We start from the raw sequence: 24,590 nt of genomic DNA on the forward strand, positions 1-24,590 counted from the left end.
TTCAATACCTCTTCCTACTACCGTAACGGGAATGTGACTGGAGTGTTGGTATATGCACGTGGGTATAATCGAGCGAAAACTTATATCTGGAAACGAAACCCTGCTAAACCTGGATATCTTTTGTATCGTGTATGTCAAGAACTTGCACTGCCAAAACCTGGGGAAAACTCGTCCAGACTACTTCAGTTGAAAACTAATAGTCTCTTTTTACTAACCTCAGGATAAGGTAAAAAACGAAATCTTGTAATATACAAACAGACTTGGCAGACAGTGTGTTGTCACAATCTCGTGCTAAATCGGACTGGCGAATATTGGCACAAACAAAAGGTGCTCTCTTGAACCAAGGAGATGTGACCAATAAATAAATACCTCAACTTTAAAGAAAGGGTGATACGAGGGTACTATACGAGAAAATCAAATCTTTAAGACTTACAATCTTTTCAAGGTGAGTCTTATCTTTTCGAACAAACATGCACAAGAGCTGACATTATAAATTTAGAGTTAAATATAATAAGTTTATTTACTACAATTGCTTTAAGCCGATATGAGTATGTTAATAAGGAAAATATGAATAGACAAAGCAAAGAGCTGCAAAATGGCAACTGTAAAAATTACTAAGCATCAAGGTCAACACATCTAGCTGCAAAGAAATGTCAAATGGTATAATCACTAGTTAAAATGAAGAAAAAGAACAGACAAAAATGTTACTAGGCAAGTCGTTGGGTTGATGGTGTACTGCTTTGACTGAGGACTAAACCATCTTTCACTTATTGGAGTCGAATCAAATTTTGACCTCGATTTACCATAATTTGCTCGATTAAACACGAAAAAACAAACAAAATGTAATATAAAACACTATGAAAAATCTTTCTTTGTAGTTTTGATATTTTTTTTTCATTTTGACGAATTTCTCAGGCTTGTAAACTTCCATAGATGAAATTTAAACCATTTTACATATCTAAAATCAGCATGAAAGTCAGTTCTTGTGATGTGTATATTGCCATCTAAAACCCGTGTTTAAAAGTAACATGTTCTATTGGCAAAAGTCTTTGGTTTTTTTGTGGGTGTGGAGGGGGGGGCAGGGAGTGGTGTGTTGAATGAACTGTCCTTCACATATAGCAGGGAATGATGTTTTTAAAGAAATTCCTTCTTCGTCTTGTAAAAAAAAAAACAGTGAAGCCTATAATTGGGGCTATTGAGAAGGAACCAAATTAAGAAAACAATTCTTATTCCATAATATGCAGAAAAATTGTATCTGCATGCGTCACTCTTGTTTCATTCCATATACTCGTAATTTAAATCAACTCTGAAGTATCTGTATAGTTTATCTGTATAGTGTCTGTATAGTGAAAGTATCTGTATAGTGAAGTATCTGTATAGTATCTGTATAGTATCTGTATAGTCTGAAGTATCTGTATAGTACCTGTATTAGTTTAATCTGTATATTTTCAAATTAGGGGGGTGTGGGATAAAGTATAGCATAATCACATTCAAAATGCGTTGAATGTAATTATTCTGCATATTATGTACATGTTTCCTTCTGAATAGTCCCATCTCTAGGCTTTTGAGAAATTTAATCTCCCAACGGTTGAAATTAGCGACGTAGAAAAGTCTTCTGACACCCTGGGTGGAATTCCAACTTGTTACCCCTTACTTTTTTTCGGGCTGTTAAACATGCAATTAACAACACTCACTCAGATTTTTAACATTATGGAAAAATTAAATTCAACTTGAATTCTATTGTTACAGGTAGATTATTTGTGAATACAATGTAAAGTGTGTTAAGATTTTTCTAAAATTTAATTTACATAGTATAGGATGAAGTTTTAGAAGTCAAGATCTAATTCTAGAATAATAATGATTTATTTGTTACCCGCTTGTTTTAACAATTTAAGCGGAGTAAAAACATTAAAGGAAAGAAAAACAAAATAACACAGACAATACAATCAATACAAACTAATCAAAGGGTGGTAAGGGCCGAAGCGTTGACCGGCCTCAGCACCTAATCTAGCATAATTATTTTTATCAACAAAAGTATTATCAGTTGCACAAAACTTTCTAATAATCTTTTGATTTCTTTAAGAACGCGGCAGATAAAATAAATATTTGCAATAACGAAAATAAAGAATTCCTATATTTTGTAAGTCTTGATTATTAAAAATCTGGCGCAAACCGACAGAAGCAATATAGAGTGATCGCAATGCGTAGAATAAAGTCTGGGTAAAGCCTCTCGTGAAAATATGCCTTGGTTCGGGACAATTTTCGCGCACCCAACTTTAAATTTTACTATTAATATATTAAACCTTTAAGATCGAAAAACCGATAAACATGAACAGATACTAATGCCTAGCCACCGAATCGAAGAAACAAGCTTAACTGAAAAAGAACCACAAGCAAGATCACTACTTTGATGTTTAGTATTGAAAACTAAATATTCACATTTTTCAGTATTGAGTTTGAGGCCAGTTTCCTCAAAAGACTTTGAAACAAGCTGAGTCGACTTAATTAGGCTAAATTTAGTGCGGCTAATCAAAAGTAAATCATCTGCACATACAATATACGAAAGATTTTTTAGGCATAAAAAACATGATGGATTAATACGTGGTAAAACAGAATAAAGACAAGCATTAAAAGGATACGGGGGGTAGGACTTCTTCTTGCCTCAAACCAAAACGGATAGGAATATTACCAATGTAAGTGTGACCTGACTTGGGTCGAACATAGCATACCAAAAACGAAGGGTTGATATAATAGACAAATTAACACCAAGTTGGATTATAGAATACCATAGTTGGCTATGGCATATTGAATCAAATGCTTTTGAAACATCGAGTGCACAAAAACGAACCTCAAAACCATTCTTATGTGCTTCACGTAATAGCGAAGCTAGAGCACGATCAGCATGTTGTCATCCTTTATGCGGGTTGAAGCCAAACTGATTAGACATATAATCTACTTTAGACAAGACATCAGGGAGCAAAACATATTCAAATACTTTACTTAAAGTACAAGCAACCGTAATAGGCCTATACGAAGCGCAACTAGTTGGATCCTTGCCACGTTACAAAACTGACTTAATGTTACCAAAAAAAAAAGAATCAGGGACGAAAGACGGGCATGAACACATCTGGAAAAATAACTGCAAATGATAAACTAATTCCTCCAAATCGGTATTGAGGTGAAAAGCACTGATGCCGTCAATATCTTAAGGTTTCGATTTAAGTCTCTCCACACTTCTTTTGGCACGGTCAGTGCAAACGGGAGGTACATGACTTATTTGTCAGAGCATACTTATATTTCGGTCCTGTGTTAATAATACAAAATTACTAATTAGAAATTACTAAACCAAAATTTAGGAAAGTTCTTTGAAATCGGGTAACGTTCTTGATCTCATGCTATAAATCCCTAGGCTAAGTTCACATTTCTAGCATCAATTTGCTTCTGAAGAATTTGCTCTTATCAAAATAAGTAGGCAAATCTTAGGAAAATGTCTTGAATTGCAGCAGTCTTTTGACTGTGTAAGCCTATATTTCTAGAAGCTATTTTCTAATTCGTTATCTATCCACCATTTGCAACGCTCGTTAAACGTGGCTAGATCTGTGGAAAATGTAAATTTTTCTGTTTTAGAAGCAGAGATATCTGGCTACGGCTTTACAGAAATGGCGCTTCATTAGTGAAAAGACAAATAGCAGAAATTAAGTGGGATGCAAATCGAGATCCCACCCAATATGCCAAATTGTCTGCAGAACAATCAGTAAGGCCAAGGGGCCATCAAAAAGCCAAAATTGAACTTTTAACGCCTCAAAACAAAATTGGAATGTTTTGGAATCTCACCAAGGAGAATTCAGGGTATAAATTTGATTTTTCTACCAAGATTGGCAAAGAAGAAGACAATGAATTAACCATTGCTGTTATTGAAAATAAGAATGTTATGAAATTCAATGCAACGACCAGTGGGACACATCATGGGTTCAAAAATTCTTCAGTATTGGTTAGGTAAGACACTAATTCTTTCGTGTACATTATAAGAGCTAAGTGACTTTTTTTTTAGTATTTACATTACTTTATTTAAGATTACTAAATAAAATTACATTTATTTATTCTCTTAGGCATTGTATGAAAATTACTAAAGTTAAATACTCTGTGCATTATATATTTTAAATTTAATCAAATTATTTTAAAATTAAATTAATAAAACAAATTAAATCAATTAGATTAAAAAGATTTTGTCAAAAGTAATTTTGTAGATGTGATTTATATATTCATCTAGGACTTCTTAAAATGATTTAACTAGTTATTTAGGGTTTTTTGGTGAATAGTGTTTAATCGATACTTTTTATTGTATTCTTTTAAGTGGTGCTCACTTAAATTCCCCTCCTCCTTAAATTTTGAAAGATACCTTTTTGGGGGTTATTTTCATCGGAAAATGCCATTTTTTGGTAATTTCGCTGAAAAAATTCAAAAAACAGCAAATTTGGTCTCCCCCCAAAAAACCTCTTTTTTTGAAAATAAGATTTTTGCCCCCTGTACATTTTCGTGAACTGATGTCACTAAGCTTTAATTGTACTGCAGATTTATTCCTGGAAGTTTTGCTATCTGGGGACACCAAGACCTTACTAATCCTGTTCTTTTTTATCCCCATTCCCTTTTTGTAGCATAGACTGCAAGATTTTAAGAACTCAAAAGAAGTTAATTGCTATTCTAATGGCCAAATGACCTTACATAACTTATAATAGTAAGAAGGAAATTTTCACACTACTATTTCTCTTTTTCTGTGAATGAGAGGGGGTTCTTACAGCCAATCCAAAAGCAGGGGAGATGTCTCTGTATGTTCATATCGGAAACTACTTCACTGATTTCCAGAAATATGGAACACATCTATAGAACGTTTCCCTAGTCTAGAAAGAGGAAAAAACCCTGTACAGCTTATATCCAAAGAAAGCCCTGTTTAGGCTACTATTTTTCAATGTCAGAAAAACATTGGAAAATTGGTTGGTTAAACTGCAATAAGTTGCACATTATAGGGGAAGAAGGAGAATGTAGGGTAATAAGTACTTAAAAAGAACAGATATAAGCGGGACATTATCGTGTTTTCTTTGTTTTTTCTTTTTTGTTTGATGTGTTGAAGCATTTTAACTAGGTTTCCTTTCCAGCCTAATCCGCACTGAGTTCACTCACGATTTGCACTTTCATATCACCAAAGATGGCGTTGAGAAAGTTAAGCTGTCTAGCGTAGGAGTTGACAAAAAAGTGCCTGGTATTAGAAATATATCTGAACAAGCTTTTTTATTTGTGCCATTCTACAGGGAGGAGCCATTAGATCTGACGTTTATTTTTTTTAAGAACCAGAGTGGACATGACTGTAAATTAAATGTAAAGGTATGTTTCTCTCTTTATCACCAGCTTATTATTATGAAATCAAATCATTTTATTGTAAATATAAGACACTCTCATACTTGACTTACATGACGCATTACGTCCGTCCTCGGAGGTCGTTTTGGGGCCTCTTAACCACTTCATTGATATACCTCCTGTAGGTGCTTCTGTTGTCGAACAGGCCGAGGAGTTGTGGCAGGTTATAGGGTGAAAAGTTTCCTTTCCATATCTTTGGGGGGGGGGAGAACCGTATAATCGTCCATCGAAGGATGTCTTTGGAAGACGAGTGCTAGTCATGTGTCGTGTATGTCCTAGCCATTTGAATTGCTATGATTCTTTATTTCCAGTTTTGTGACTTTGACCTTCGGATTATGGAGAATTTTGGAGTTGAAAACTCCGTCGTTGAAGGTGATACCAGCGATGAGTCGTAGGGATTTGTTTTCCAAGGCAGCTAGGCAAAACTGATCATCAAACACCAGAGTATGTATTTACTACTGTACTGCACACACTCTCATAGGCATGGCTCAAACATGGTGTTTTGTAGTCAATCAATTAGTTGTAAAATAGAAAATATATGATAAATAAAATGCGGTCACCACAAGAAAAATTTGCCAACGTGCACAAAAGTTACGAGCGCGTCTGCCGAAACTCACTAGTTACGAATTGTTAAAGCACCAATGAAACTCGGGAAAAATCTTCCAGAATAACGGTGTGATCTGGAGTACACTAGTGTTAGTTTTGGAACTTACACAGTCGCTTTTTCGGAGAATCGTGATCTAAGAGGGACATGGGAAAGTGAGATGATCTTTTTTATAGATGGGAGGGGGGAAGAATGTTGATCCAAATTTGAGGCCCAGTTTCTCACGACGGACAAAAAGGGGGCCAAGTTCAACTACTTTTAGATAACATAGTAGGGTGACGGTGATCCACCGCGCTTGATGATGCGTAGTTGTTTCATGCCATCAATTTTATCACTTTCTTGTATTGTCAGTGCGAAACAATAAACAGGACATGCATATTATAATAATGGGCGAAAGAACAAGCCCTATAGTTTGGGCATGTTGCGCCCAAACCTTTTTTTTTAGTCCCCCCTACTCTCCTCTCCGTGATACCAATAATTCAAAAGATAAACAATTTAAACATTTACATAAAACTAAATGCCAGCTATACTTTAACTTACTTAAAAATAGCAGCCGAAGAACGGTCTTTGCATTATTGTACTGACCTCTTGTGGTACTTTGTACTTTTTGGCTAGGTTACCTCTAGACATAAAATAAACACACTGCTAAATAAGAATCAAGTAAGTTGAAATGACGACCCTTCCCCATTTTTTATTTTCATATCTTTTTAAAAAAAATTAATGAATTTAATTTCCATTTACCTAACTGGCAACGTAGTTCTCACTCATACACACCCTCTCCTTACTCAGAAACTCAAATTCTCTTTCTCAATACTTTTTTTCCCCGCAAATATTTACATTTATAATTCAAAATCACTAAAATATTTTCTCCCTCTTCACTTAAAATTGATAATGCAACTTTTACTAAAACAATTTTCGCCCAGACTATTGAGGCCTGCTTTACTTATTTTTCTTATGTTTATATATATCGTTACTGTCATGCTAATGGTTGCGTTTGACATGTTCATATTTCTGATATAATTGCCAAAAACCGTATTATACATTTAAGTTAAAAGGAGGATCGGCAGGGCAACATATGTTGTGTCACTGTTTGATCTTTCTGGCCCACATTGACTGCTGATCCTCCCTAATCTTATTCCCTTTTCTAATCCTCCGAGATTCACGAGATTCCATTTTCTGAAAAGTTTCAGGTTTCCAGGATGCTGGAAATCCAGACATTTCCAGGATTATTTTTTCAGGGTTCTGAAAAGTTTCATGTTTCCAACAGGGATTTTATTCGGCTAGTAGAACAACTTTAGTGATGTTCTTATTATATGGGCTTCATATTAACAATCAGAATGTTAGTACGTCATATTAACATTCACACTTCATTCCAAACATTCCCACTTGTAACACTTCGTCAAGAGACCACGCCTACCTCTTCTTCGTTCTTATTAAATTTTTCCAAAAATATGTTTCCAATTAACTGTCCACGTCTATAATGTAAGAAACAATAAAATGGTTAAGTCATTTTTATAGATGCTGGATACCGTATGCGTTCCAGATGAAAATTTGACTTTTTGCTAATTCAGCGGTGGCCGAATGAGAACGTTAATGGGGTAAGTGAATGGAAACAGTAATGGAGTCAAGTTTTTTGTAGAGATTGTTAAGAGGATGAAGCCCCATATACAAAATTTGCACAAACTCTGCATATCCTTTAGAATGTCTTGTACAAATAAAACGAAATGAAAAAATTGAAAGAGGGTATAATATTTTCAATAAAACAGATAATCTCACCTCGAACATTATCAAGATTTGATTTTTTTATTGTTTGTGTTTTTTCTTTTTTGTGTTTTAATATTTCTTATTCTCATTTCAGCTCCACAAAGAGGACTCCAATAATTTGACGCTCGAAAATAGACTCTTTGTTGTGCATGACGGCCATAACTTCTTAGTTGATGGTATTTTCGAAATAGCTACGCCTCTTCCATCATTGTCGCTCTTCAATGTCAAGTTCAAACATGTCTCGTCGTTTGTTCGCCAATTCAAGCTGGATAGCTCACTCTCCATCGGTTTATTGAAGGATGTTCATGAACTGTCCTTTTCTGGTAAATTAATTCTAATTTTCTTTAGTAACTTCGCATAGGCATTCATTTTAAGGGGCTTACATTCGGCTATTTCGAAACCTCATTTAATCTCCATATTTTTTTTTCAATAGAGACATAATTTATTCACAAAACAATAATAAAAAAAAGCATGAAGCCCAGTAACCTTGGCTTGTATTGCCACTCCAAAAAAAAAGACATTAATTTACATCAGTGCATCTGGTTCCCATTTCATAACAAATAAAAAAATATATAAAACATATAGAACTACTTAAAAAAAACTAGATTTAACGAAATGTATACTAGATTCAACATAATTTCCTATAAAATTATTGTAAGTTTTCTTTTTTTGTTTAATTTGGTCATCTCCTTCTCTCGCTGAAACTTCGGCCTTCCCCAAAATTAACCATGTGTAAATCAATCCATGTGAATCTATCAGTGCATCTTCCGTTTGTGACCGTATATTTTAATTAATATGACTATATCAATTCATATAACTGGATTTTGATATAATGGTAATACAGTCAATTGTCAGTTTTCTTTTTCAAAATGGAACTTTTTGGTTTCTGTCCAACTATATAGTTCTTATTTTAGTACTCTACACATTTAGTTTTTATGTATTATCCTGAATTTCTTCCACAAATGTTGCTTTATCTGGGCTTGTCTAGACTCTTTTGATATTGTATAACGGCCAACAATTTTGACAAAATAAATTGATTTTTTGTCGTTTATCACGTGTTCGCTCACCGTTTTAAACAAAATGGTCACTGCTACACGTGGAAAACGTCCCACAACTGTTTGTCACCACTATGACAGTTGGGATGCAACTGACAGCACCGCTATTTGACGTTAGGTGACATCGACGTTCTCTAAGAAATCTTCTCCGGTAGTCTGTATAGACAACTCTTTGGTGACGTTACTCAATGCTACAATACATCCACTGGATAACGGCACTGTTTGTATAGAAGACCCTAGCTTTACCAACATTGTCGATAGTGTTGACTAACGTAGATATAATGTAGTTTTGTAGATAGTGGATGGCTAGAAATACTGTGGAACATGCGTGGGCTACGTTTCACGTATACGTTTCCCGTGCGTTTTAAATTCTCTGCTTCTTGTCCTATAACAAAAATAATTATGAGCAATTCTAGTAAAATCATAAACATACTTCCTATAAGTAATCAGAAATAGAAAATGTATAAATAGACGTTCATAATGTATTTATGTACTCGAAGATTATCCAAGGATGATATAACCCAGTTGCTTACCATTTTCATGTCATTCTTTTTTTATACCTTTCAATTCTGATAGTTGGATCATATGTATATTACTTTTGAAATTCATCGGTTAACTTGAATGCCGTATCTTCTCCAAGTAAGCCTCAATTTAACAACAATAAAAGGTTTGTAAAATAATTAAATTGAATAATCATGGATGTTTTTTCTGTCATTTGTGTTTTGAGTCTTTTTTTATTACCATGTGATTCTATTACCACGCATTTGTTTTGTTTTTTGAGTGGCGAAACATTTTTTGTAAAGGTGGTGCCTGGAGGAAGCTTTGACCTTCCTGCTTCCCCTCACTGATTTTGAAATATTACTTTAAATACTTAATTTTAATACTTTGATTGCTAAAAGACCCCTCCCTTAATTTGCTTGATTCATTCCTGACTTCTCAAAATTATGGGTATGAGAGTTTTTGTTCTAGATCCTGTTGAATTAATAAACATTTATAAAACTACTACAACACAATGAATGAGCATATTTTCATGTCCTTTGTGTTTCTTATGTTAGTTTATTTTCTCTCCAATTTACATAACCTTGGATAGGATTTTTAGTTTTTAGAGTGGGGTAACATTTTATTTACAATAAGATATAAACATTGTCAATTAACGAAAACGCAAATACCTTATGGTATACTTAAGCGCAGTACCTGTTACAAAGAAACGAAAAAAATCATCATGCAGACTACATTTTCAATAATTTAAAAGTTTACATCTTTACAAAATAAAACAGGAGAAACAATAACAACCTGACACTAGTTCTTCTCAAATGAAAAAAAAATAAAATAAAAAAAAAACAAAAAAAAAAACAGAAACAACCATACACTATAATGTCGCAACGAGTTCTTTAAAACATTAAAAAAACTTAACCTTAAAAAATTTCAGGAAAAAAATTGAACCTGAACCTTAAAAAACATGAATCTTATCACTCTCGAATCGGTAATGGTTAAGAGTTCCATGTTTTCAGTCCCATGTGAAGAAGGCCAAAACTGGACCTAGTCCTAGGTCACAACTCAGATGATGTTTTCAATACTTATTTCTTACTAATATCACCTGCAATTGGGGATGATACTTCAAATGATGCAGCGATATCAGTCTTATCAAAATTAATAGGGCCAAAATGAATGCACCTTTTTAGATCTTAAGAGTATAGTTATTATTGCCTTTTGTTCAAGTTCAACTTGACATCTCTGACTCAACTGCAATAATAATTGATCGATTGACCATATTACTTATTGGAGTTGACTTAGCTGTTGCTTCAATTGCTACACCTTTTTTAGAAGTTGACAAGCTAGAGACTATTGCGTTTCTTTGTCTTTTCTTCATTTTTCTTCTTTTCTAATTGTTGTTCTAGTTTTAATTTCTTGTTTCTTACCAATATAAGCTGGAATTGGGGATGATACTGCTTCTTATGGCGCAGACATGTCAGTCTTATCAACATTAATTGGGCCACAGCCAGTAAGCGTTTCTGTGTCTTTAAGACCATCATTGCTCTTGCCTGCTATTCAAGTTCAACTTGATATCCCTGGTTCAACTGTCGTAGTAATTAGTCGGGTAGACAGGCTACTAGACGGAGGGTATTCAGCAGTTGCTTCAATAGCTGCACCATTTATAGAGGGAGATAAGTTAGAGATTCTTGGAGAATGGAACCTGAATGAGAAGCTTGTGCTCAAGGTAAAGATTTTTTTTTCTCTTCAAAATGCACGTCAAATCTGTATCAGTGTTTTCTTTTTTTTCAAAATTAGCAAATTTTATGACAAAACAATAAGGAGGATGTCATTATTGTTTTGAAATAAGTTTAATAGGGTGTAAAACTACCTGCGCCTAGTTTTGTGCTAGACGGATGCAAAACTAACTTATACTGAAATTGGAATTTTTGAAATTTTGAAACGGTCTCAAGTCTATCTGGAATGAAGCGGAATTTTTGTGAAAATAGGTATTTTTTTCCTTTTTTGAGTATTTTTTTTCAAGAGCTAGGTTAGTATGCTGAATATAGGCTAGTTAAGGTAAAACACTTTCTAGCAACTATCCGAACATGGAAGAATTAAAGAATAAGGGAATGTTATTAGAGAGGAATCTTTAACGATTTAATTTAAAATATATTGAGTACTAACAGTGCAGCGTCATACAGAAGAACTAGAAGTTTTTAAAGGAAGCCTGATTTTAATTTTCTAAAAGTAATTGGATCTGTTTGTTATATCTTTATTTTTATTGATTGCAAGCAACTGGGGTTATTTTGGTGTACGGAACATGTATAGTTACAAAAGTATTTTCGCTAATATGTGTATTATTCCCTTTTGGCAAAAATGGATCTTTTTATCTTTGACCCGATGTCAACAAACGTAAAGGAAGAATGAAAAAAATTACAATTAATATTTTTTATTTAAATTTTCATATAAACTTGAAGATTTTGCTGGCTAGCGTTAGATACGTTTTTTTTTTGTTTTTTTTTTCTCTCTCTCTCTCTTTCTCTTTTCAGACACAAAAATGAGTGTCTTCTCTTATTCGTTTCACATACTATTTAGCAAGAAATTAAACAACAAAGTTATCACGGCGAGAGCTTTAAGCAGAAATAGAAAAAAAAAATGATTATGAGAAATTTGGCAGAACTGAGTATAATTTCAAGTTGATATTCCATCTTTAAAGTATTCCAATTTGGTGAGGGTAAGTTAGCCTTTCTGAAACTGTAAACTCAGCCCGTTACTATATCACTTTTAGTACACTGAACTAGTAGGCTAAACTTTGTAGGCTTATAGAGAATCGTGCTTCAATGGCATCTAATGTAAAGGGAGGAAATTCTGATGGAATTGGTGGAGTTGCTGTAAGATCTTATGGAATAAATTGAATTTGATTTAAATAAAATACTCAATGAATCGCAAGAAGCTTTACGTTTAAGTAGGAAAGAATATCAACCTATATACAGATTATAAGAAAAGATGAAAAAATAAATAAAATAAGCTTTGTACTCGTATTCATTTTGCGACAGAAGATAGTGCACTAAGAACTGAATTATGATCTCTTTTTTTTTCAAAAGATTAACGCAGGCATTATTGTAACTATATAATATTGACGAAAAGAATTGTTCTCTAGTAGATACATTTCTTTTAGTAGGTAGCATGGTAGGGACTTGTCCATAATAGTATTCCAATGGATACTGATCTTGTAGCAACAAGCCATACGTCAATGGAGCAGAACAAGAATGAATAACAACATAAAACAATACACGCAAACATAAACACCATAAAACAATATAAATATAAAGACAACAAGCCGTCTATTTATCTAGTGATAAGATACAACACTGAGAGGTGAATTATGATAGTCTTCAAAACATCTTCTTAAAACGTTAAGTAACTAGGATTTTTCATTGAGAGCAGGGCTCAAAAGCACAACAAATGTTTTATTAGGCCTGTATTTTGCAGGTTTTGGGAAAGAATTTGCTCCAACCCCTTTCTTGTGCGAAAGTATGTACGTCTAAGGCCTTGCAATCAATTAAATCTGTGGTAAAAATAGAAGTAAATTATTCATAAGCAGATCTTTATTTGTTGAGTTACAGCTGAATCCAAGCGTTTAATGGAAACAAGAAGTGATAAAATGCACAGGATTAAGACAAGTTTCCTATCCATCCTTACTTAAAGGACGGTCTAAACGAAAATTTTAGCCCCGGGAATCACGGAAATTTTAACGTGATTTTTAAACCACGTTAAAAAAATAACATCAATTTCTCGTCAATTTCATGGGCTTTCTTAGGAAATATTCCTTAATAGAGGATGCATTGTTATATTTTTCTGCACTAGTAGTGTTTAGATACGCCGTATGCGATCTTTGTCTACGAGGTAAGGGGGGAGGGGGGCACGTCTGTGCCAGTAATCATTATAGCTCTCAGCTTCAAAGATTTCATGGATAGAACATAGACTATGGTAGAATTTTTATTTATTTATAACCACAAATGAAAATTGAAAATGACCCTGCGATTTAGTGAAAGACAAAAAATAAAAACACAGTAATATCATAACCAACATATATGACACAACACACACCAAAAAAACATAAAACAATAACACACAACACAGCAAAACTTATTTTATGAAAAATTTCTTTTGACCTTTGGTGACACTGATTTTGAGCTGATCCTCTAAAAAATGATGTTCTGCTTTGTCCCTTGGCCAGATCAACCATGAAGACCTTATTGTTCAGAGTCCTTCGGATTCTGACTATTTTAGGTTTTTTTTTCTTTTTTTTTTATCTAGAATTTGAAAATTTTAGCTCCTCCCAAGAATTTTATTTCTGCTTCGTCTGTATGCTAGATTGACCTTAGAAATTTTCCTGCTTGCAATTTTACTGAGTTCTGTCAAGTTTGAATGTGTTGCTCTTAGGGGGCTATAGAAGACTCCTCTAAATACAGATCTCAACAAGGGTATTTTCGTTTTAGATTTTCCATCATTTAAATGAAGAGACTTTTATTATATATTTGTTTTGGCAGCTGCTTTACTTGGAACAGGGAAAAGATTCAGATATGAACACGCTATTTTTTTGTCTCCTTGAGGAGTTGCAATGATGGATTTCTAGTTCATTCTCCATGGAAGAGCAAACTTGGAGAACGTGTGATATTCGAAGAATTAAAAAGAAATTGAAATAGGAAAAAATCGAATAGGGAAAATTCAAATTAAGATTTCTATTTGATTTTCTAGGCAGCTGCTCTACTTGGAACAGGGAAAGGATTCCGGTTTGAAGCTCGTTATTTCTTCGCCTCCTTGAGGAACTTTGATGTTGGATTTCTAGTTCGTTCTCCATGGGAGGATTACCAAAATGGAGGCTTTTTGGTTCAGTTTTCTGCTGACAAAACCTTATCAATAATGAATGGAACACTTGTTGGGACATATAATGCCGATGAAGTAAGCTCTGTTTGTGTAAATATTTTTCTTCGGGCTTCATTAAGAGACAGCTTCAAAATTTTAATCTTTTATTGATTATAAATTGTATTGACCAGTGGTAAACCCAAGACCTGGTCACTATTAGGGTTCATAGTATTAGCCAAAGATGAAAAGCTTTTTTGAGATTTTAAACACAGAAGAAAAAGGAAGAATTAATCAGAAAAAAACTAAATCGGTAAAATAAAAAGAATTAGTAACAGTACTAAAAGGTTGTCCCACGTGCTGATAGTGTCGTAAATGAGTTTCTTAATTATGGTGGTTCTGAGGTTAGAAATAAGTTACTGAGGATGATGAAAATGATTTTTGAAAAAGGGGAAGTACTTGGCGATTTTAGAAAAACCCTAATTAAACCACTCTATAAGAAAGGTGATAAACGTGGGCGATATAAATAAGTTACTAAGTATTATGGATATGATTTTTGAAACTGGGAAAGTAACTAGCGGTTTAAAAAAAAAAACCTAATTAAATCGCTTTATAAGAAATGTGATGAGAGTGAGTGTGGTAATTACAGAGGCATTAGCTTGGATTCTTTAGGTAGCAAATTAATTGATATGATTTTTTAGACTTCGAGATGCGGTAGACATAGTTTTATGAGAAAAACAATACGGTTTTAGGGTCATCAAGAACCTTTAGTCCTCAATTTTATAGACTATGATCAGGGATGAATCTTTAGCATTTGTATTGGGGGAAAGAGGAGTCCACATTGAATAGTCCAGGGGTATGGGTTATATAATAATTTTTTATCCAAATGAGTGGGGGCAACTGTCACCTCTTGCCCCCCTTAAAAGAAATGATGCCCCTGACTATAAGCAAGCCTTTTATTCAGATGATGGGAGAGCTTTAGCAAAGATCTTATCCTTGCATGGCATACGAAGCAAATACATCAAAGTAATTGGTATATACGAGAATAACACTGCTGCGGTTAAGGTAGGCAGGGCGAGTTGGAGGGAGTAAACTGGAATTCTTGGAAAACGTGAAAATAAGTGTATCTTTATCTTACGAATAGGTGATCGGACCTAAATGAAACTTGGTATAAAGAAGGATCTTATGTCTCAGATGCTCCATTTTCGACTGGAATGGGATCCGGGGACATGAGGGCTGGAGGGGGAAATAGAAATCTTGGAAGACGCTTAGAGTTGAGAGATCGGGACGAAACTTGATGGGAAGAATAAGCACATGTTCTAGATACGTGATGGACATAATTGGAACGGATCCGTTCTCTTTGGAGAAGCTGGGAGTGTTTAGGAAAATTGAGGTATTTTTAACTTAAGAACGGGTGACCGGATCATAATGAAATTTGATATTTAAAAGGAACTCATGTCTCAGAGCTCTTATTTCAAATCCCGACCAGAACTGTTGACATTGGGAGGAGTTGGAGGAAATCGGAAATCTTGGAAAACGCTTAGAGTGGAGGAATCGGGATGAAACTTGGTGCGTAGAATAAGCAAATGTTGTAAATACCTGATTGAAGTATCGTACTGGATTCGCTCTCTTTGGGGGAGCTGGGGGGTGGGGTTCAGTGCTTTGGCGAGTTTGGTGCTTCTGAACGTGCTAGGACGATGAAAATTGGTTGGCGTGTCAGGGAGCTGCACAAATTGACTTGATAAAATCGTTCTCCCCGATTCGACCATCTGGGGGGCTGAAGGGAGAGGAAAAATTAGGTATTTATAACTTACGAGTGGGTGATCGGATCTTAATGAATTTTGATATTTAGAATGACATCGTGACTCAGAGCTCTTATTTTAAATCCCGACCGGCATTAAGCCTCTGATTTTCCTTTTAAATTAATCTATTAATTCTTAGAATTTTGCTAGAGCTCATACCATATCAGCTCTGGGCTCTTGGCTCTTCCGGCCTCTTCACAAGTGCCATTTGAGCTGTTAGCTATTGATTTTTTTTTTTTTTGTAATACTCTAATCTATCTTCTCATAAGGGTGTTTTAACGCGCAATGTTCTTGAGTCTCTTTATGTTTTTTCAGATTTACTTTTTTGAATTTTGGTAGGTACAATGTTTCAGATTAAGTAGAATGGTTTAGTTTACTGTAAGGTACAACGTGTAATTCAACTTTTAATTATATTCAAAAAAATAATAATAATATGTTTTGAATAATATAATTTTTTTTTATTAAAAATGTTGAGAATGGTTAGGGTAGAGTATCCCTATTTACTTTTTAAGAAAACCAAAATATATTTCTCTTGACTTAAGTTGTGTGTTATTTAGTAAGAAGAGGAGAAAAGAAAATATTGCATATAAAAAATATTTTATCAAAGTCGAATTATATGAAACTCGACCATCGACAGAAATAAAGTCTGATCAGCTGATGCTATGTGTGTGAAAACAAGGCAGGGAATTTAAATCGTATTTGAATACCTGAACACAAACAGCGCGGAGAGAGAGAGAGAGAGAGAGAGAGAGAGAGAGAGAGAGAGAGAGAGAGAGAGAGAGAGAGAGAGAGAGAGAGAGAGAGAGAGAGAGAGAGAGAGAGAGAGAGAGAGAGAGAGAGAGAGAGAGAGAGAAAGAAAGAAAGAAATAAAGGGGGGAAAGGGAGAGAAAGGCCTTCAATGTCATAAATCTGATTTCTACACTCACTTCTTTGTCAGCTTTGCTCTTTCGTTAACTGTTTATTTGTTTCTTTTTCTTTTAGTACACCCTAGGTTTTTTCAAAGAAGCAAATGAGGATTTAAATGGAGCAAAAATAGTGAAGGGGGAGCTTTTGCTTGGACTACCATTTGTAGAAATACTAAAATTCATCACCTTTTTGAAGTACAAAGAATCGGAACAAGCCTTGACACTAACTGCTGAACAAGCAGGAACATTTGCTACGCTTACACTAGACGTGAAGGATGTAAGTTACTTTTTTCAGCTTTGATTGTAGTTGTACATATTTTTTTAAGTTTTTTTTTCGTTCTTATACTTTTAGTTCTTGTTTTTTCCTTAGGTATTAGTAACTTTCTATTATTTATTCTTTTCTTCTTTTTCATAACAGAAAATATTGTTCGAAAATATTGTTCGATTGCATAAATGTTTCAAATCTTCTCGAGTTCTGGTAAAGTTCACAGCCAGGCTTGCAATTAATCCATTTTTAATTGCAACTGTTTGTCATTCTTTAAATTTGTTGTTCGTTGAAAAGAATTGTCGAGGGTGCAATCGTATACACTAATTTGTTTTTCTCTTTCAGTTGTAACTATTTAAAAAAATATTTTATTTCATTTTGTGTTTCTTGTTATTTTATACCTCTTCTTTTATATTATCTACTTAAGGTTAAGCAGTCTAAGACCGAAAGACTGGTGAGTATTCCTTCTTTCACACTGCTTTAAACTTTTGCGTCAAATAGTTTTATTCCTTTTTTAATTTACAGAAGAATAGCATACCATTTTGAAAATAAAAATATTTCAAGAACATAAATAAGATAAGAGTTTCTTATATTATCAGTTGTATCTATTTAATAACAAGATGAATAATATAGTACGTTTTTCAGTAAATATGGTACTTTTTATGCTACAGAAGTACCATGGTTACCCTCTTTTAGTCAAAACTCTTGAAGCCTGAGTCCATCTTACTGGTTCTCTCCTCCTTCAATGCACACTGTTTAATGCCTACACGTTAAATCATTTTATAATTAGTATTTCTATCCTTGGTTCCAAATAGGAGTAGCTTACTTATTTAACGAGAATTGACCATAAAATATTTTTATATTTGAGTGAACTAAAGTTTTCTTAAATATTATTTATTTTCTTAAATACGAGGATTGGCAGGAAATGAAGTTTAAATTTGTCAAAATCTGCAATAATGAACTTTTGTATCTTCCAAATTATCATCCTTATCTATTTGAACAGCATTTCAAGCGTGTCTTCTTCTGATCAAAGAGACTTTCAGCTCATCAACTGTCCTACCTTTGCTATTGAAGTTTCTTTCATTCATTTTTTGGAAAATTGTATCTTTGATATATTTTTATCTTTTAAAAAAGTATAAATCTCACAACACTAGATTTTATTAATATTGGGAAAAGGAATTGAAGGTTTTTTTCTTAGAAGTAAAATTAAATGTTTGACACTGTATGTATTTACATGTTTAAAACATTTTCTGCAAGCTTTAGCATTTTTATATATTATAATTCATGTTGGATCTAAAACAGAAAAGTACTGAGATTCATTTTTCATGCTTCTTTGAAAAAAAAAACGTCCTTGGTCAGTAAGTGCGTTGATACGATCCCTATACGTTTTGTCGTTTTCGTGCCTTATCTTTTTGCAACAATTATTTTTCAATTTAGATTTATATCTATCTCTGAAAAAAAACTATCATAGAAACTATCATTTTTCGAGTCAAGATATATAATATAGTATATGTTTTTAAGGCTTTCGTTTTCTATTTATGATATTTTTAATGTAGGTACATAAGGGAGAAAATATTTGGGCTATTTATTTTTGTAGGATAATTATTATTTTTTTGAATAATGACTTATTAGTTTGAAATTAAACTTTAGGTTGAAGGAAACCAGTTAGTGAACTATCGTTTATCACCCCGAGATATATTGTTATTTTTATCTTTTTTAAGCCACTCTTTTTCTGTTTTTTTTTTACCCTGCAGGATTTTTGTGTGGATAAAAGGCAAAATGATTGGTAGAAAAAAATTGTAATTTTTATCCATCGATAATTCTCTTTTTGTAATGTTTGGGTACTTTTTAGTCAAAATTTAATTTTCAATTAAAATTAAATTAAAAAAAGTATTGAAAAGAACCAACCGTTGGCACGATCATTGGTCTACTCAAGGTATATTTGATACCTTTTTTAAGGGACTCTTTTCCACATTCATTCTTAACTTCTCCATCTCTCAGCTTTAGTCCTATGTGGTTTTATATACATGGGGTAAAAAATCGGTCAAAACAAATAGGCTTTTATTTTCCTTGGATAATTCTCCTCTTAAAAATGTACTTTCAATTTATTGCCTTCTTTTGGACTATTAGTGCTTATTTCGATCATAAAATGGTGGGAAAATGTTGCTGTAACATCCCCAAATACACCATGTGTGGTCTGTATCTACTAGGTAAGTGGAGAAGTTCTCAGCTTCATTGTAGCATCATTATAATTCCCAGCTTTAAAGATTTTATGGTCAAAACAAATTGGATTTCATTTTCCTTGGAAAATTCTCTTCGTGAAAATCAACTTTTAGTTTGATGGTCTTTTTTTTTATGGCACTTGATATTAACCAAGTGACATATAGCAATCGCAAATTCTGTCCGTCTGTCGGTCTGTCGGTCCCGGTTTTGCTACTTTAGGCACTTCCAGGTAAGCTAGGACGATGAAATTTGGCAGGCGTATCAGGGACCGGACCAGATTAAATTGGAAATAGTCGTTTTCCCGATTTGACCATCTGGGGGGAGGGGGAGTGGATGACCTGTTAATTCGGAAAAAATAGAAAAATTTAAGTATTTTTAACTTACGAACGGTTGATCAGATCTTGAATGAAATTTGATGTTTGGAAGGATATCATGTCTCAAAGCTGTTATTTTAAATACCGACCGGATCTGGTGACATTGGGGGGGAGCTGGGAGGGGGAAACCTAAAATCTTGGAAAACACTTAGAGTGGAGGGATCGGGATGAAACTTGGTGGGGAAAATAAGCACAAGTCCTAAATACATGATTGACATAACCGGAACGGATCCGCTCTCTTTGGGGTAGTTGGGGGGGGGGGTTAATTCTGAAAAATTAGAAAAATGAGGTATTTTTAACTTACGAAGGGGTGATCGGATCTCAATGAAATTTGGCATTTAGAAGGATATCGTGTCTCAGAGCTCTTACTTTAAATCCCGACCGGATCTGGTGACATTGGGGGGAGGATTTGGGAGGGGGAAACCTAAAACTTGGAAAACACTTATAGTGGAGGGATCGGGATGAAACTTGGTGGGAAAAATACGCACAAGTCCTAGATACATGATTGACATAACCGGAACGGATTCGCTCTCTTTGGGGTAGTTGGAGGGGGGGGGGGGGGTTAATGCTGAAAAATTAGAAATAATGAGGTATTTTTAACTTACGAACGGGTGATCGGATCTCAATGAAATTTGATATTTAGAACGATATTGTGTCTCAGAGCTCTTATTTTAAATCCCGGCCGGATCTGGTTACATTGGGGGGGGAGTTGGGAGGGGGAAATCTAAAACTTGGAAAACACTTAGAGTGGAGGGATCGGGATGAAACTTGGTGGGAAAAATAGGCGCAAGTCCTAGATACATGATTGACATAACCGGAACGGATCCGTTCTCTTTGGGGTAGTTGGGGGGGGGGGTTAATTTTAAAAATTAGAAAAAATGAGGTATTTTTAACTTACGAACGGGTGATTGGATCTCAATGAAATTTGATATTTAGAAGGATATCGTGTTTTGAAGCTCTTATTTTAAATCCCGATCGGATCTGGTGACATTGGGGGGAGTTCGGGTGGGGGAACCTAAAATCATGGAAAACGCTTAGATTGGAGGGATCAGGATGAAACTTGGTGGGAAAAATAATCAGAAGTCTTAGATATGTGATTTACATAATTGGTATGGATCCGCTCTATTAGGGGGGGGGGGGTTAATTCTGAAAAATCAGAAAAAATGACGTATTTTTAACTTCCAAAGGAGTGATCGGATCTTCATAAAACTTCATATTTAAGGGACCTCGTAACTCAGATCTCTTATTTTAAATCTCAACCGGATCAAGCGTAATGGGGGGGGGGCAGTTGGGGGGACCGGAAATCTCAGAAAATACTTAAAGTGGTGAGACCAGGATGAAAGTGGATGGGAAGAATAGAAGCCTGTCTAAGATACGTGACTGACATAACCGGACCGGATCTGCTCTCTTTGGTGGAGTTGGGGGGGGGGGTAATTTTGAAAATTGAGGTATTTGTAACTTACAAAAGGGTGACCAGATCTTAATGAAATTTGATATTTAGAAGGATCTTGTGCTTTAAAGCTCTAATTTTAAATTCCGACCAGATCATGTGACATTGGGGGGAGTTGGAGGGGGAAACCGGAATTCTTGGAAAACGTGAAAATCGGGGTATTTTTATCTTACAAATAGGTGATCGAATATTAATGAAATTTGATATTTAGAAGGAATTCCTGTCTCAGAGCTCTTATTTCAAATCCCGACCAGATCTTTTGACATTGGGGGGAGTTGGAGAGGGAAATCTTGGAAAACACTTGGAGTGGAGGAATCGGGATGAAGCTTGGTGGATAGAATAAGCAAATGTCCTTGATACGTGATTGACAGAACCGTTCTGTATTTGCTCTCTTTTGGGGAGTTGGGGGGAGGGGTTCAGTGATTTGGCGAGTTTGGTGCTTTTGGACGTGCTAGGACGATGAAAATTGGTAGGCGTGTCAGGGAGCTGCACAATTTGACTTGATAAAGTCATTTTCCCAGATTCGACCATCTGGGGGGCTAAAAGGAGAGGAAAAATTTGAAAAAATTAGGTATTTATAACTTACGATTGGGTGATCGGATCTCAATGGATTTCGATATTTAGAAGGACATCGTGACTCAGAGCTCTTATTTTAAATCCTGACCGGCATTAAGCCTCTTATTTTCTTTTTTAAATCAATCTATTGATTCATAGAATTTTGTTAAGAGCTCATACCATATGATCTCTTGGCTCTTAGCTCTTCTTGCCTCGTCACAAGTGCCATATGAGCTCTTAGCTCTTGTTAAGAGAAACAGTCATATGAACTATAATTTGTCAACTGTATATTTTATTGTGATTTTTCTCTCTTTATTCTTCATAAACAATCTGTGTTTTTAAAATATAAACAATTGTGCGATTTTTTTTTAATTCAAGGGAAAATGTTTGTTCAGAAATCGATAAATGATTTTTCCCTTGGATTATTCTCTTTTCATAGCAGTAACCTCTTAGCACAAAACTATATTTTAGGTTAAAGAAGATAAGTCATTCGAGCTATCATTTGTCAACTCAAGATATATACTATTACCATATTTTGATTCTGCCTTTTCAATATATACCTCCAAAGAAGAAGATGGAGAGTTTGAACAGTCTAATAGAACAGCTTCAGTTCACTTTCATATAAAACATACAGACATCAGCATGGCAAATTATAGCACACACTTTGACTTCAATTTGACTGAAACTAGCCTGCTGAATAGCGTGGGTGAAGAAGGGGTTAATCTAAAAACGTATTCAAGTATAGCGTCTGATTTTGTTGGTATTCCCCTTGTTGTCGTCGAATTAGAACACGATACTACAACGGCAGCTGTACTTAAAGACACTATTTCTTGGCGAACTAAATTTACAAATGCAAAATTTGATAGCAACGTAGATGTGAGTACCGCTTTTTTATACTATGTGTAGTAAAATGAACTCATTTGAGACCAATGTGTCTCCCATGTTTTATTTATTATAATTATTTATTATATGCCTTCTTTTTCTATTTTCTATAGAGCTTTGAAACAAACTTAGTAATGATATTAAGGATAATGGTAATTTTAACCAGTTTAAATCTGATTTACGTATGGAGTTGCTCGGTAAGTATGCTTTCGAAACAGATGAACTATATTTTCAGTGGGTTATTTTTCTGTATTTTTTATGTGTTGTTTTGGGTTTTTATACTTATATTGTAGTGTTTCGTTGTTTATTTTTATGTTGGTTTCGGTAAATGGTTTCATGCTCCATACACTTTTATTTTTTTTATTTTAGCACATCCTCGCAAGCTCGTGCTATTGTATAAAGAAGATTATTTTCAGTAAAATTGTTCTACTACTACTACTACAATAAATTCCAGTATCTGCTGGAATTTATAATTCCAGTATCTACTGCTCTAGAAATCAAAAATCCGTAACTGCCATTTGTGTCTCTGTGGCCCCACATACCATCAGATCAAAATTTTAAAATAAACATTTTAGTCAAAGTAGTCATACAGCTAAAAAAAATATGTCACCGAAATGACATGATGCGAACAGGCTCAGTGGCGACAATATCAGTTTGCCCATTTACCCATATAGAGGGTAATTGCCCATTTACCATTTATAGATAGCCCATTTGCGAAAATGCAATCTGCATAAACAATATTTGGTAATCTTTATATAAGTATGCTTCCCTAAATAGTAGATACAAATTATTGAACTATAATATAAATTATTAAAGTACTCGTATTTTCAACTTTTATCTACAGAAAACAAGTTAAGATAAATCCACTTCCCCAAAAAACTGAGAATAACAAACCCTGATGGGCGAAATTCGCGTTTCGGTGTCAAACTCAAAATCAAACGCAGCAAAAAAAAACAAAACAACAAATGTGATAAAATTAGGCAAAAAAATACTAGTCAAAGTAGTCATATAGCTAAAAAAAAATATGTCACCGAAATGACATGATGCGGACAGGCTCAGTGGCGACAATATCGATTTGCCCATTTACCCTTATAGGGGGTATTTGTCCATTTACCATTTATAGATAGCCCATTTATGAAAATGCAATCTGCATAAACAGTATTTGGTAATCTTCATATAAGTATGCTTCCATAATTAGTAGATACAAATTATTAAACTATAATAGAAATTATTAAACTAATCATATTTTCAACTTTTATCTACAGAAAACAAGTTAAGGTAAGAGCCATTTCTCCAAAAAACTGAGAATAACAGACCCTGATGGGCAAAATTCGCGTTTCGGAGTCAAACTCAAAATCAAAGGCAGCAAAAAAAACAAAACAAGAAATATGATAAAATTAGGCAAAAAAAATACAAATACACAAGTTAACATATAATAAAAATTAAAAACAAGTGAAAGTAGTAGAATTTATATGAAATTAAAGCAGTTAATAAGAACACAAAGAAGGGGAAAATTTGTGAAATACTATAAAACAACAAAGAAGAGAAAGACTTTGGGATCGTTTATTAGTCTATTTTTTGTGATAAAAGTGACAATGATGCAAAAGAATTTAGTAAAGTAATAAACAATACAAACAGAATGAAAATTAGTAAAATAAATTTAACATAATAAGTGGTGAAAAGCAGGGGTAAGGAAAGAGGTGGAAGATTTTACTTACTTAACATATCAATTATATAAAGGCTATATTTTTCTTTTTTGTCTTTTCATGAAAAACCCGATTAGGGAGAAAATGTTGATTTTTGTTAAAGGAGAATGAGGGGTGTGGGGTATAAGAAAGTAAAAACACTAGAAAAAAAAGCGGATTTGTTTAGAAGTTATTAGGATACTATTGGCAAAACACAACAGAATTTTCGTCCGTTGGCTCTGTAATCAAGAGAGATATAGACAACTTTACGCTC

General features: G+C 34.1%; 1 protein-coding gene across 1 annotated transcript in view; it reads left to right on the forward strand.

The window, feature by feature from the left end:
• LOC136031509 (uncharacterized) overlaps window positions 1–24,590 on the forward strand; it is a 305,780-nt gene that overhangs the window by 136,317 nt on the left and 144,873 nt on the right. Inside the window, exons 27-33 of the mRNA XM_065711175.1 lie at window positions 3,628–3,996; window positions 5,154–5,379; window positions 7,875–8,103; window positions 10,764–11,053; window positions 14,071–14,274; window positions 16,959–17,159; window positions 22,221–22,625. Coding sequence (XP_065567247.1) covers window positions 3,628–3,996; window positions 5,154–5,379; window positions 7,875–8,103; window positions 10,764–11,053; window positions 14,071–14,274; window positions 16,959–17,159; window positions 22,221–22,625 — 1,924 coding nt within the window. The remainder of the gene's footprint in view (window positions 1–3,627; window positions 3,997–5,153; window positions 5,380–7,874; window positions 8,104–10,763; window positions 11,054–14,070; window positions 14,275–16,958; window positions 17,160–22,220; window positions 22,626–24,590) is intronic.

The sequence above is a fragment of the Artemia franciscana genome, chromosome 9 (assembly GCF_032884065.1).
Source record: "Artemia franciscana chromosome 9, ASM3288406v1, whole genome shotgun sequence".
Taxonomy (NCBI): domain Eukaryota; kingdom Metazoa; phylum Arthropoda; class Branchiopoda; order Anostraca; family Artemiidae; genus Artemia; species Artemia franciscana.